This window comes from Dufourea novaeangliae, unplaced genomic scaffold (genome assembly GCF_001272555.1).
Source record: "Dufourea novaeangliae isolate 0120121106 unplaced genomic scaffold, ASM127255v1 scaffold48, whole genome shotgun sequence".
NCBI classification, from domain to species: Eukaryota; Metazoa; Arthropoda; class Insecta; order Hymenoptera; family Halictidae; genus Dufourea; species Dufourea novaeangliae.
Window position 1 is genome coordinate 1,926,626 of NW_015373938.1, and position 16,391 is coordinate 1,943,016.

The window sequence follows — 16,391 nt, forward strand, 5'->3', positions numbered from 1 at the left end:
AAAAGTTCATTATAAACAAAAATATTTAAAAAACCGTTTTCAATAGTCATAAAATGATTATTGGACTTTGATTTATGGAAAAAAAATTGTGTACAAGATACCGAAAAGATGCAGTGAACAGGTTAATAAAGGACATCAACTACCCGTATACATTAGCAAAATTGAAGAATCAAGAAACTGCTTCCAAAAATATCAAATGGCGACCCAAGGGCCATTTTGCCATCCATTCGCAAAATTTCTAGATCTCGCAATTGCCTCCGAAAATATCAAATGGCCAAGAAGCCATTCTACCAAGAATCGTCAAGCGATCCTTTGACCATCAACGCGTAGAACGAAATTAATCTATTAAATACCCCTTTCATCTCCCCATGACGCTCTATTAATACTGTGTCTCGTTAATCAAAACCCCAAAAATAGGAATCCTAAACGCGGAATCCAATTACGGGACAGGGAGATCGGCCGAGTGGAAGTCCCTCTTTCCACGAATCACCAAGTCGCCGGTGGGTTGATTATCCAATTAACTGTTCATGGTGGCAGGGTGCGTGCACCAGCTACAAAATATCGGCCCTAAAATTACAACCGGCCATATATCGTTCCATTACCAGAGCTCTGGTGTTTGTTTTACTCCTTCCGCCCCCCCCCCTCCATTCGTCTGTTTGGCGAGAGCGTCTTACAAGACAGCCAGAAGAGGCTGAAACGTGACACCCTTTAATCATTCTCCATTGCGTTACAATAGAATCTCTTTGTACATGTGATTATCTTTCGGATGGATTGGAGCACCATTGCTTAATGGTGGCGCTGTATAGCGATGGGCACAGTGCTTTTTGATTGTGCTATTGGATCAAGAGTACAGCCAGGGCTGTTCCTAGTGGGGGTGCAAAAGGTGCCCTCGCACCTGGACGGTCGCAGACCGATTATTATACAGGGTGAACCACGAATCGTGATCAGTAGAGGTTACTCTGTTATTAGCAGACTTATCGAAAATGTTTTTATCAGGTATAGCATGGTTTCAAGAGAGCTTTAACGTGATTATAGCAAATTTTTTGTCAACTCTTTTTTTTTCATGATTTTTCAGGATCACCTTCAATTTTCTTTCAAAAATTCAATAAAAAAAAAAAGTAACACATGTTATGTTATGATACTTACCGAATTTGTCTTGAAATCATCTAACAGATAGGCGTAAAAAAATTATAGGTGTATTTGCAAAAAATTAAAGGTGACCTTAAAAAATCATGAAAAAAAAAGAGTTTACAACAAATTTGTTATAATCACGTTAGAACTCTCTTGAAACCATGCTATACCTGATAAAAACATTTTCGATCGGACTGATAATAACAGAGTAATCTCTTATCACGATTCGTGGTTCACCTTGTATACAAAATTTTGGCAAGTAAGATTATTAATCAGAACTTTTCTGACGATTAGGAAAATTTTAGACAAACAGAATTCACTCAAATTAATATTAAATGTAATCTTTGTAACACTACTTATATCTTTATGGATAGCACGAAATAGCATGTGCTAGGATTATTAGAACATCTCATTTTTAAATATTTTTTAGGCTTAGCTCTTTTTTGCACTGGACCCTTAATTATTCCAATATGGATCGTTCCCATCACTAGAGACAGGCCAATTTCAGTCGCGAAACGTCCGCCATTTTGGCCCCGCGGTGACAGCGTTAATTCGAACAGCGTGGCGCCGTGCCGTTAGGGACCCCAAAGAAGGATCACGGGAATAGGGTCTGACATGTTTCGGGAGCCTGGGTCCGATTTCGGAGCGGAAATCTGCGGAGAGACAGAGTGACAGCAAGAAGAAAGATTCTTCCACGTGGCCACCAATACGTAGAACGGAAAACCGAAATTAAACTTGAAATATTTTTTTTCCCCGTTGCTGCTTCGTGAGAGTTGTGAAGCGTGTTCCCTAATGGAAAGAAGTAATTAAGAATGCATTAACAGGGTGTAGCCGTGAAGTACAGTGGAACGTCTATTATCGGAACACAGGATGAATTGAGTATCTGTACAGGGTGTTAATAAAAACGGGGAACATTTTCACAGGGTGGATAATGTAGAAAATTGGAAAAATGAAAACAACGAGGAAAGTTGCTACAAACTTATTAAATGTCCCCAAGAAGCATGTACTAAAGTATCTCATTCTGCACATGCGCAGAAGCAATGTGACAGATAGGTTAATACATTCTTCATACTATAGTTAATTTAAACTATGTATATGCTTTTTGAAGTCATTTTATAGAAGTTATTAGATATAGAATATAAAAGTTTGTAAGGTTAAGTATGGAAGATTAGAATTGTAGGTTAGAATAATTGTATGAAGAATATATTAACTATACCTATATATCGAATTGCTTTTGCGCTTGTGCAGAATGAGATACTTTGATACATACAGTAAATCCTCGATGATTGTTCGAAGACTCCTCAACACTGAACATTAAATTATTCATAAACTAATGGCTAAATGCGGTTGAAACAAATATCATTGGCTTCAGAATTCCAAACTCTATCATGTGCTGAACCTCATTAAAAAGTCAGCATTACACATTGGGACCTATCCTTGTCAATACCGAGGAGCCTTTGAACACTCATCGAAGATTTCCTGTATATGCTTTTTGTGGACATTTTATATAACGAAATTAGCAATCTAGTATACATGTATAAACGTAAGAAACGTAAAGAAAAACTGAATGTACCCATACAGTAACGCACAAAAATGGTACCACGTTCTCGATTTCTATTGTTTTTATTATTTTTTAACGTCAACTTGAAACTTTAGTATGATACATGTTCTTATAGAGAATTAAAACTTGTATAAAACCCAGTATAGAAAGGTTTTGTTGAGTTCTGTTGAGAAATAATAGAAATATAAAGAATCGGAAAAATGGTAACTTTCTTGTGCTTCCTCAACAGGTTAAGAAAAATCGTGAATTATGTGTTGGTGCACCTAATACTAATGCTTATCTGTTATCCACGAAGAATTCCATGTTATTAGTTCGTATGCATATTGTACATGGATTGTAAATCAGAAGTTAAACACGTCATTCGATGCTCTATCTAAACATACATACGTGACACTCGACGATGTTTTTTTTTTAAAACGAAGGCCGTTTGATAAATATGGCTTTACTGTGTGACACACGCCGTTGAAGAATTTCGATGTGCAGTCAAGGTAAATAATAGAGTGACATCACTGAGCACATATGTAAACCTGTTGTCACATAGATAAATTTGTTATCCGAGGAAATTATTCGGGAGAACGTCAAATATCCGGGTTTGTTGTACTCGAAAACTATGGCTACGTATTTACAATATTTTGGGTAGTTTATTCTTCTTTTGAAAAATAATTTTGTAGGACACAATTGTTTATATGAGCCCAGATATATTATTTTGACTTAAGAATGACTAAATTAACGCGTTAATTAAAAATCAATTTAAGAAAAAATATTTTTCGTAACTCGAAAGTTTCGATTTTTTTGTAAACTTCATGAGTTTTTTGATAACCTCGGTAGATAGAAGTAATAGGAAATTTTTTTTTTATAATTTAGTTCTAAGTGAAAGCAACCCTTAATTGTTAATATGGCTTGTCCCATGTTCCCGTATATCTTGAAAACTATAGTAGATATAAAAAAAATTGTTAGAATGAAAATATAATAGATTTTGTGCTTTATAAAACTGTGCAATGAAATCGGTTAAATACACTTAAACTTTGTTTATTCATTAATTTATTTAAACAAAAAATTTGTTTACATTTCACTGCACAGTTTTATAGACCATAAAAATTCGTTAAATTTTTCTTGTAACAATTTTTTGATACGTACTGCGGTTTTAAAGATATATGGAAAAATAGAAAAAGCCACATTAATCTTTAAAGGGTGTTTTCATCGTAAAGAATCAAAAAGTGGCAAAATAAAAAATTGTCTGATACTTCTATTGAGCTTTCCTATTAAGTATACAATTTTTCAAAAACATTGATATTTCCGTAACTCTTTATTTAAATAATTAATTTGCCCATCTGCCAAATAGCATTTTGCATCGATCAGCTGAGGACGGCCTCAGATGGCGCGTGGCTCGACGAGTTTGTCCCCTCGTCGGTGAATGGTGTCGAAAGACAATCGTTCGGCGAGCCAGATAACAAAGTAAGAACAGCCCGACAGTTTGTTTTTCGTCTCCACTTACCGCCGAGGGGACAGACTTGTCGAGCCACGCGCCGTCTGAGACCGCTTCAGCAGGTTCAACACCAAAAACGTTGATTTTGGTAAGTAATTCGGTTAAATTGAATGTGACAGTCTTCCTGGAAGAAATTTTGAAGTCATTTGATACAAAAACAGAGCTGGGTAAAACTTAGTGAAAAAAATATTCCGAATACTATTTTACATATTAAATGTTATACGATTCAAGTAAAATAATATTTTAAATAACGATATTTCGACAAATAAAGTGTTTTTTATTTTAATAAGCTGAAGCATAAAATGAAAGAGTTTAAATTTGTATTTTAACTCGTGGTGGGCACACTTAGTATAAACATTTATACCGAGTATATATCACTATCTTCACTAATATTATTAGGAAAGTTAAAAAAAAATAAATAAAATATTAACGAAAGCAATCTACTCTATTTTCAATGTCACTCGAAAAAAGTACCATTTCAGAAACTGAAAGTCACCAAGAAACTATTTTACTTTCACACTCGCTCGCAGAATCTAAAATAAAATAGACTATTCACCGTTCAAAATCTAAATTCCGCCCATCTCCTGACAAAAAGAAAAATTCATTTCTCGCTGATCGTTCCAAGTCACAACATGGATGTCCCATAAAATATCGATAAAATTTGAAAGTATGCGTTCCATAAGGTAATTTTAGACTTCCAACGAAACGAACAAGGATTTCCGGTATAATCTTCCTCGTTCCCGCGCGAACACGGAATTTCAGCGTCCTCCCGTTCGGATTTCGTGGGTCCCGATGGCCGCCATAAATTTTGAGCCGAGTCGTCACCTACTCCGCCAGCACTCGACACTTAAAAATATCTGACGATATATTAGATCACCGGCGGGGATTTTATCTGCTTAGACAAGCAGATAAAGAACAGCTGCCGGCGGTGTCGTCGAGGAAATTAGATAAAAAGATAGGAAGGACCTTTTTTTCCTTCTCATATCCTCCGACGACCCTCGCATCACTTGTCTGCCACCGTTGGGAAGCAGACTGACAAATCTGATCGTGCTTCTGCGTCACGCGACCAAATTGTTTCGAATCTTCTTCGTCTGGACCAACTGACAAAGGAAGACGAAAATTTAAATTTACTTGGAAATTTGCAGAGGACCTCAAACAATAGTATCAGGCAATCTTACCTTTTTGCTACTTTTTAGGTCTACAATGAAAATACCCCTTAAAGGTTAATGTGGTTTTCCTGCTTTCCTGTATATCTTGAAAACTATGATAGATATGGAAAAATTGTTGGAATGAAAATTTAATGGATTTTGGTGCTTTATAAAGGTGAGCAATCAAATTGTTAAAAATTTTTTTATTTATTTCTTTATTTAAACAACAAATTTTTGACAACTTCGTTGCAGATTTTTATACAGCACAAAAATCCATTAAATTTTCATTTTAATGATTTCTTTTATATCTACTATAGTTTTCAAAATACACGGTAGAATAGGGGAAGCCACATTGATCTTCAGGGGTGTTTTTATCCCAGACAACCAAAAAGTAACAAAAGATTGCCTGATATTGAGATTCCCTAGAAACCTGAAAATTTTCACAAAAATCACGTTCCCTGAGTTCTCTTGTAAATTGACAAAGTTACGCGAAATTGTGATCGGATTAGTTAAAAGTCAACAATCTTTAACATAACGCGATGAAATCACTAGAATGGGTATTAGATTGTTGCATGGTAAATGTTTTTAGATTATAAAATTTTAACGATTGTGGCTTAATATCAAGCAAATGTTTAAATCGAGCATTTTTTCTAAGGTACGGAATTCCTAAGTAACTACATGAAAGGATGAATTAAGAAAGATATTAAAAGAAAAGAGAGGAACTAATTAAAAAAGCCAAAAACTGTTGAAAAACTTGTGAGATTCACGTTATCATCTTGTGTGTATATGTATACAGTAGTGGGTCTGATAGAAGGTAAAGTAATCTTTCATTAATTGACTAAATACGGACACTGCTTTTTATGATCACAGATTAGACACATTATTAATGATTTCTTATTATATGGTTAATGGTGATTCATTGACTAATGGTCGTTATTATCATAATTCCCTTTTTATCAATCAATTAAGTCAATTCACTGATACATAATACAGTGGCTAGTGTTTCCTCTCAAGTATTTCTCGAAAAAAAAGGAAAGTTTTTAATTTCTTATTTCTTTTATTTTGAGAAATATTTTATAAAATTTATAAAAATATAAAATAGAAGATTAGAGAAAATTTTGATTATAATTTTTAAGTTTTCCGAACTAGAATTTTCAACCGAAAAATGTTATGGACAGCGCTCATTTAAATATTTATTTGCAACGAAAACGAATTGAATTGAAGGATATATACTATTATCAATAAATGTCTTTTCTCGAGGGATCAAAAGTATCCAGAAATCAAAAACACTAACAATGGCTGATCAAATTATTAGAACCTCAGTACGAAAAATAAGTTTTTTGTGTTTGCCCAAAAATAAAATCACAATATCAAGACTTTTACACAGAAAAAGTTTTAATTAACAATTGTCCACTAATAATACATGAAAAAAAAATGCATAAAATCCGCAATTCAGTGATCAATCAGATCAAATGTTTTCCAATTCAAGTGCACATGTGGGATAAAGTACACTGAACCCCATCGAATAATATTTGCGCATACCCTATCGGCCAGCTACTTGATTACACAAAGCATATGTAACCAAAAATATCAGCGTGCTACAATGTTGAGTACAAATAACCAGATCCCAGAACAGTAATAAAATGAAAGAAGACATAGGCCAAGAGGAATCATCTCCTTTCCGATTATACCAACCATTGTAGTCTTTATTTTTATATCCATATATACACTCATGAGAACACCAGGTCTGTATTCGAACGTTAAGTATTCGGATAATCGAACTATTCGAATAATTGCGAAAATAAGAAGGGACAATGTTACTTGGCTAGAAAGGGCAAATACTGTGACAAACATAAAAAGATTCTCAAGGTGATCTTTTCTAAATGGGACTACATATTTTTATCATAGTGACGTAATAGTCGAGGTCAAGACCAATCCAGTGACATATAACAGTGTGACCTTCAACTGACCTTGACTATGAAAAATCCACAAGCGTAAGGAAGATTTAAATAATAAAACAACTACGATAGACGTGTTAGTGCAAAACGTGTCGAAGCTGATGGAGCATCACTTCGAGCATTTGTTAAAATAATTTGTCTGAAAATCAAAAGTACCACACCAATCTGAAAATCACAAGTAAGACACCCTGTATAGTATAAACGTAATATTTATAATAGTAAGACAAAAAAAGAAATGAGTAGAAATTACGTAACGAGTAGAAACTGAGACGTTCACCTTTGAGACATTTATTTGGCTCCAAGCACAATGGGCCAGATCAAAGAATTAGCTGTTCACGACTGTTTTAAATTATTTCAAGACTTAAGGACAATAATACATAGGTCGTTGAATTCGTCTTGACGTCAGCTATAATATTATTAAGTAAAAAATATATAGTGACCATAAAAAAAACAAGGTGACTTTATTTTTTATTTAAAAAAAAATGTTTTAAATTTTTATATTGGAATTTGTAAAACAGGATGTGCTGACTAATCTTTGTTGGAAACATTTTTTTGTCAGAGCATCGGAAATGCCTGAAAAATCGGGATGACGTGTGAATAATGAATTATAATTGAAAACTAGCTGTTCAGGCTTTGCAAACAAATAGAGTGATTCATAATTCTTGAATCAATGAATTTTATTACATTTAATCAGACAAGAAGAATATGTGATTATTTTCTTCTTGAAAAAATTTAAAATATTCAAACAAAAATAATTGTTATATTTTAGAAAATTAGTGAATTTAATAAATTAACCATACTAATAATTACCACTTTTATTTATTATTTGTCTATTAATAAACAAAAGTCTATGCAATTATTCTTATTAACAAAGATAATAAACTTTTTGCTAGAGCTTTACAATGTATTAATTTATTTATCTAAAATTTATTATCTTTAATGAATCATCATCGTCTTGGAGGTCTTCTTTTACCATTAATCTGTGTAAGTAGTGGTCTGCAACGCGTCTCGTGCAGCACGACTCGCCGCTGAAGTGCGTGTCACGCGACGCTTTAAACAATAATAATTTATGGGGTGGGACGAGAGAGGAAATGAATCTTGCATGATTTTATAGAGAAACAACGCATGACAATATTCCACTTTGATAGAACGCATAACTCTTTAAAACTTCAAAGATATCCCTTGTCAAAGATGAAAAACTTCGACGATTCTCTTTCCTTCACTGAGTATTATTTTTTTAAACAAATTACGAACAATAACTTTTTAATCCAGGTGCGTTCTCAATATAGACATACACTATTCATAAAAAAAAAAACATGGACACATAATGTTTAATAGGTTTTCCAGGGCATCAATACGAAAAAAAGTAATTTTTTCGGTGAAAAATGGTATTTATAAAAGTTTGATATTTAAATGTTTGTTTTAACTATAATTTTTAATACATCTCATTAGCTTCATCGTTTTCGAATGTGACACACATTTCGAAAGCAATATACATTCGTTAAACATCGATATGAGGAATTTGATTTTTTGACAAATGCACAGCTAACTCTTCGATCTGGCCCACTGTGCCACGATCCAAGCAAGAATCACTGCCGGACATTGTATGCTGGAAGAATGCCCGGCCATATGGGATGCACAAGAGAAGCGAGAAAGAAGAGCGCGTTCGTTAAGTTTCGGCGGTCGTGGGAATCGATTTACGGTATCTGGAAGTGGTGCACGTGCACGCCGATGTATTTTTGCCGGGCCGCGAGCGAGCGAGGCCCCTGAACAGACTCTGTGCATCCTCTCTATTTGCATCCTTGGAAACACTGCGCGCGCTCACTTTCTCGCTCTCTTTTCTCTCTATCCGTGGCCATCGCGAAACTCGAGGGTCGTCAGCCACTGAAGGGAGAGCGCATGGGAACCTAAGACCGCGGTTTCCGCTGGGGATCCGAAAAAATGCAGTAGACCCCGCTTAATAGACGCTTTTGTTTCCCGATTTATTGACGCAAAGTTATGTCCACCATTTCTTGGGTCTGTAGGTATCGCCGTGTATTAGGAAATTGTCGTGTTATGGCGTATTCGTGTGGTGAGTAAATAGTGGTAATTCTGTAAAAAGAATGTACAGTAGTCCCCGCTTAATAGGCATTTTTGTTTCCCGATTTATTGACGCTGAGTTATGTCCACCATTTCTTGGGTCTGTAGGTATCGCCGTGTATTAGGAAATTGTCGTGTTATGGCGTATTCGTGTGGTGAATAAATAGTGGTAATTCTGTAAGCAGAATGTACAGTAGTCCCCGCTTAATAGGCATTTTTGTTTCCCGATTTATTGACGCTGAGTTATGTCCACCATTTCCTGGATATATAGCTATCACCATGTATTATGAGAATCGTCGTATGAGAAGTCATAGTAATTCTGTAAGAAGAATGTACAGTAGTCCCCGCTTAATAGGCGTTTTTGTTTCCCGCTTTATTGACGCTGAGTTATGTCCATCATTTCTTGGAACTACATATACAATGACCGTATATTATAAAAATCGTCATATTATTGTGACATTCGTGTGGTGAGTAAATAGTAGCAATTCAATAACTAGAATGTACAGTAGTCCCCGCTTAATAGAGTCACAGGTATAACCTCATAAATTGTTGGAAGTACAGGTTACCCTCGTATAATATAAAACTCACAGTGTTGTGGCGTATTCCTGTGGTAAGTAAATTGTGATCTACAATTAGAATGTACAGTAGTCCTCGTTCAATTGACCAATAATAATCCCCACCAATTCTTGGAATTATAAGTAACCTCGTTAAAACATGTAAAACATCCTAAAAATTTTCGTGTTACGCGATATCGTGTTATACAAAACTAAAAAACTCGAATGTACAGTAGTCCCCGCTTAATTGACCAAGAATAATCCCCATTAATTCTTGGAACTACAAGTAACCCCCATATAACACGGCAGTTAGGTTCCTAAAAATTGCAGTGTTACGTCAATTCGAGTTACACGAAACTGAGAACTATAATGTACAGTAGTACCCCCTCTCATTGTGTCCCTGCTTAATTTGACCAAGTGTTATCCCTAACAATTCCAGAAACAACTTCCACAGCCTCTGATATTCCTAGATCACCTACTTCCCTCGATAACTGTCGCAACACGGACTTCAGCATGCGCCAATTAGGCGGGGACTACTGTACATATTTTCATATTCTACTGTCCCCGAGGTAGATAGACAAAACCTATAGATCAGTGATTAGTAAACTGCACATTTTTATGCAAAATGACATTTTATAAAGCAATTCATTACGGTAAGAACAAATGTAGGAATTTCTTTTCTCTTTTAAGTGTCTTTGGATTCAGTATAAATCGGAATCTGTTTTTTATTAGATTTTAGAGAGCCCTGTAGACTATAAAAGCATAAAAGCAGGAGTTTAGTGATGAGCAATCCAACAATTATTTACTTATGGACCGTCGAAGTTATTTGGGTGATCCACTTTAATCAGCCAGTGTGAAAAACATTAAGAGAAAGGTGAAGAAAGTTAATAATTTTTAAATTAATATTATTAAGTTGTTTTAAAGTTGTAGTTGCAACAGCCAATTCATATTGTTGATTTTTCAAATTTTGGCCCGCTTGCAAAGAAAATATTACTCATCACTGCTATGAACAACACGCGCGGGAAAATCATTCGAATTCCATGGATGGCTGCGCGGTATTTATAGATCAGGCGCAATTCATCTTGCGACAGTTTTACCCGGAGACCGTGATTACGACGGGGGTTACGTGAACGATGCGTGAATATGGGGGTGGGTTATTTAATGTTTTGGAACTAGAAATACTGGACCACTAGAAATAAGAAACAAAAATGATTTCTCTGGCGCCTTTTATAGCATTAGTGATGAATTAAATGGTCTTGCACAGTGACGAAGCATTTTCAAATGACGAATTAATTCGTCCAGTCCAAGACGAAGCATTTTCAAATACGGAATTAACTCGTACAACCCAATGAAGAAATATTTTCAAATGACGAGTTAACTCGTCCAGCTGAATGAAAAAATCTTTTCAAGTGACGAGTTATGTCGTCTTACCCAGTGAAGAAAGATTTTCAAGTGACGATTTAACTCGGCTTGCTCAGTGAAGGAGTATTTTTAAGTGACAAATTAACTCGTCTTGCCCAGTGAAGAATTATTTTTAAGTGACGAGTTAACTCGTCCAACCTAATGAAGCAGTATTTATGAGTGACACGTTAATTCGTCCAACCTAGTGAAGAAGTATTTTTGAGTGACGAGTTAACTCGTCCAATGTAGTGAAGAAACATTTTCAAGTGACGATTTAACTCGTCTTTCTCAGTGAAAAAGTATTTTCAAGTGATGAGTTAACCCGTCTTCATCGGTTAACAATCTTGAGATTAAATGACAAGGGTCGATAATATAAACGATTTGTAAAAAATTATAGAGAATGAATTTATACATTACAGTTCTAGTTGTAAGTACCTACTGAAGAAAGGTAGGTTAGCAAATTATGTTAGCGACGAGCCCCCGTAATTCGAAGGGCGCGCGATTTGAATGGCGAAAAGTATGAGCTCGTTTTTTAAAATTAATTTTATCTTTTAATTAAATTACTATTAAACATTTTTCTAACTTGTTCGGGGACCAATTAAAAATTGATTGAAACGTTATTTAATGATTTTCACGATAACGGAAAGACACAGGAAGCCATTATCAAAAAATTACGTGTTCGGTAATTGAATATTCTCACGCCGATAAGCTATCTCTAAAAAACCGAAAAAGAAACATTCGAAGGCAATGAACGGAAGTGTCGGACTTTCGAGTCCTTATCAAAGCCTCAAAACTTTGATGAAGATTCGAATCAATGTATTCACTTAACAAGACAAAGCAGTCTCGACCAATTGAACAGAATAAAATTATGAAGAAAAAAGGAAAAAAAAACTTTTGGCACATCATGGTTAAATTGCAAGACGAGTTCGAAATATCAAAAAGGAGCTGTTAATTAAACAGTTCCTTTTAACTTTACACGCTGATAACTATCGAGTGGTCAGGTCTTTAATGACCAAACTAATTGTTTTTTTAAAACAAATCTAACTGCCTTAAGAACCATAATACTTCATCTTAAGTTGGATGGCTGATCTACTAGGATTTATTTAACATTTTAATTCGCAAGGTAGTAAGAAGTTAAAGGAAAAATGGTTCACGATTAGCGATAAGAGATGGAGGAAATGCACCTCAAGAACGCGGAAAAGTGGTCAAAGCACGCCGATAAATTACCGGTTTCGATAATCTCCCCTGTTAAAGAGGAAAATAGCGGATCGCGGCAGCTGACTCACCGTGCATATAGGTAGAAAAAGGCCAACGACGTACAGCATTGCACTGGTCACCGTCGACGGGTGGAACGGGTGATATAATGACTCGTCGTTGCAGAAGAATCCACGCTTGTACGGATTGCCAAACAGGTGGAACAACAGGACCGCCATGCCCACTGTAACGACAGATAATTGAAGTTTTAGTTGAATTCCGTCCTCATGAATCAAAATATTTTTACACTGTATAGTTTAAAATAGTATCTGGAACTTAAATTGGGGTAGAATATTTTGTTTGGAATAACGAATTTGGCAGAGAAAATATGGAGATTAAGATGGAAAAGGTAGCCTGCAATATAGAGTATGGAACATTTAAGTTATGGAATAGAGAATATTTAATATTGAATATAGAAAGTAGACGAACATGTAGAATATAGAATGTAGAAGAACATTTAGAATATAGGAGGAAGTATGTATAAAATATAGATACAAATGTGAATGTGGAGAATATAGTATAATCGTTTGTTTAAAAAAGGGTCACCCACTTTGTGGGTGCATAAGACATTCGGTAAAATCGACAAGTGGCAATTGTGTGTTACATATTGTGAGAAGGACCCACACTAACTGTGTGATACTCAAAGAAAACATCGACATTAGAAGGCGTGATACCCAAAGAAAATACCCACCCTCACTGTATGATACCCAAAGAAAACAGCTACACTGGTAATATGATACCACAAGAAAATATCTACGCTAGATGTGTGATATCCAAAGAAAACACCCACATTAGAAATGTAACACCCAAAGAAAATACCCACCCTAACTGTACGATACCCAAAGAAAACACCTACACTAGCACTATGATACCCAAAGGAAACAACCACACCAGTAGTGTGATACCCAAAGAAAACACACACGTAAGAAGTGTGATACCTAAAGAAAATACCGACACTAGCAGTATAATATCCAAAATAAATACCTAGACTAGCAATATGACATCCCCCCAAAAAAAACACCTACACTAGAAGTATGATACCCAAAAACACACCGGCTGTTAAATCTCTACCATCTTTGCTTAGACGGTGTATGAAATGGTTTACCATAACTGGCAAGGCAGGTGCATGCACCCAGGGCTGCCACTGCCAGGACGATGGTCCAACCTGATCACTAGTTGGCCAGAGCCCCTGGGTCTTGGATGCGCCAAGAAATGAGGTCTCTCAAGCAGCCTCTTCGCCCAACGACCCATGGTATCATTTAGAGAATGGTTTTTCCTTTGTGAGGTCTACACCACACATTCAGTCGAGTTATCTCCCAATTCTTAGTACTGGTAGATCAGTTCAGCTGCCCCCGGGGTCGCTAACTACCGTACTGCACCTTGGTGTAGCCCCTGAGGGAGGCTTCATAAATATAGTAATCGACAACCAACAGTTTCCCCATGACCGTCTGCACTTATCCACCCAGTTCTATGGACTCCTCCCTCAGCTTTTAGACATGCACGACAGGAGTGTATCCTCTCCATACGATTGCGTTGCTCAATTACCGAAGTAAGATATTAAGTTTCTGTTAGCTCACATGCAGTTAGCTTCCAAAATCATATTTTTGTACATTTTAACCGTAAAAACCGTTGACACCAATTTGCCACACCATCTTAGGGGAGATTCTCTACTGTATACCTGGGCTGTGTATAGCTGATGGATTTACTCTATGTTTGGATAAGCCAAGTCTGCTGTAGTCTAGATAAACCAACTGTACTGTAGTCTAGGTAAGGTAAACCAATTCTACTGTAGTCTAGGTAAGGTAAACCAATTCTACTGTAGTCTAGGCAAGGTAAACCAAGTCTACTGTAGTCTAGGTAAGCCAAATCTGATATAGTCTAGATAAGCCAAGTCTACTGGAGTCTACGTAAGCCAAGTCTACTTCTCCTCTTTCTCTATTCATATACTTTTCCCTTTCTATTTATTAAACGCTAACCCCACAAGATCTCTCAGAACCATCGACTAACAATGCACAGAGCAGGTTAACCCGCTAACTATACCAAAATAAGTGTGCCTTGTGCTGAATGAGACCCTCCTTAAAAGTAACTGACATCCGAAAATTTCCCCACAACAGTTATCCCCACCCGACCTGACCCCACTGTTACCTCCTTCAACCATCAGTTTTTCTCGATCATACTATACCTATCGGAATAAAGTATACCAAGTAAACTATACATTGCTTACCAAGCTCCCGAAGCTTACCGTTCAACACGCCTGCCTTATATCATCATCACTCATCCCCCTAACTACAGATTCGTGCTCCTTAATCGTCGCGTAATCGGCCAGTTAGCCCCCATAAACTTTCATAATTTGTCATATCCTAACAAGAAGACGCAAAAACAGGGGATATCTCAAGATACACAAAGATCCACTTAACGCCGCGACGGTCTCGTGCGTGAAGTCCAGAGAACAGTCGTTACAATAATTCGCTAATTATAAGTAGACTCCTTGTTGCGCGCGCTGGCGAAGGAGCCCTGGCAACCGGCAATTACCGGCGGCTACCCTCGCCTCGTTTCGTATTTCCATTCGCGAACGATTTAGCCGCGAGCGGTCTATGATAATTCGAAAATTGAGACCGTCCTAAGATTATCGGTCGAGCGGAGCCTCTTTATCGTAACGAGTTTCCGTAACTCCTGACAACCAGGAATCCCGCCACCGTCGCTGGGTAGAGCCCCACAGGAGAAAAATCGGGTATAACGCGCACGCAAAATTACGACGTTCGTTTCATGGAAATGCCTCGCCCTGCGCGTACATACCACTACCTGGATATCGCTCGAGCGAGAGTCAGCTATTAAGATAATTGTGACTCCGGTTTGACTGAAACGAGCCAATACACAGGACGCCCCGAAACCATTCCTGTGATCGCGCGCGGGAGATCGTTATTCATGGGTTTGAATACGGCTTAAACCGCGTATCCACAAGAGCGCGCGTCAGGGGACGGTTGTTTCCTTTGCATCTGACGAAATTTCTTTGGAATTGTTAAGAGCTTGGCCCATTTGAGAGCTTACAAATGAAAACTATTTTTTTTCTAAAATGATGAAGTACAGTAGATCTTCGATTTAGACTGCCTTTCCACGGAAACGCGCGTCAGGGGACGGTTATTTCCTTTACATCTGACGAAATTTCGTTGGAATTGTTATGGGGTTATCCCATATGGAAGCTTAAAAATGAAAGCTATTTTTTGGCAAGTTTTATGCAAAAATGATGAAGTACAATAAATTCTAAGTTTAGGTCATGTTTCGACGGGAGAGCGCGTCAGGGAAGGGTTATTTCCTTTACTTCTGACGAAATTTCTTTGGAATTGTAAAGAGGTTGGCCCATTTGGGAGCTTACAAATGAAAACTATTTTTTGGCAAGTTTTATGCAAAAATGATGAAGTACAATAAATCCTACGTTTAGGTCATGTTTCGACGGGAGAGCGCGTCAGGAGACGGTTGTTTGCTTTGCATCTGACGAAACTTCTTTGGAATTGTTAAGAGGATAACCTACATGGGAGCTTAAACATGAAAACTATTTTCTGGCAATTATTTAGTTAAAAATTACGACGCAGTCACGTTGGCTGTTTTTAAGTGAACGCATAATCAGCGTGTAAGATAACTTGAAAACGCTTTAACCTAGAACAAAAAGCGAAACAATTTTACGTTCTACATGAAATTTACTAAAGAAAGACGTAGTGGTTTTGCGATATATTAAAAACTTTCTTTGCTATGGACATTTTCATACAAAATTTTTCGGTTAAAAATTATACTTTTTCAAATATTTACCACTTGCACAAACAG

General features: G+C 36.5%; 1 protein-coding gene across 1 annotated transcript in view; it reads right to left on the minus strand.

The window, feature by feature from the left end:
- Positions 1-16,391, minus strand: part of LOC107185543 (putative phosphatidate phosphatase) — a 73,345-nt gene that overhangs the window by 31,305 nt on the left and 25,649 nt on the right. Inside the window, exon 2 of the mRNA XM_015573244.1 lies at positions 12,605-12,756. Within this exon, the coding sequence (XP_015428730.1) occupies positions 12,605-12,756 (152 nt within the window). The remainder of the gene's footprint in view (positions 1-12,604; positions 12,757-16,391) is intronic.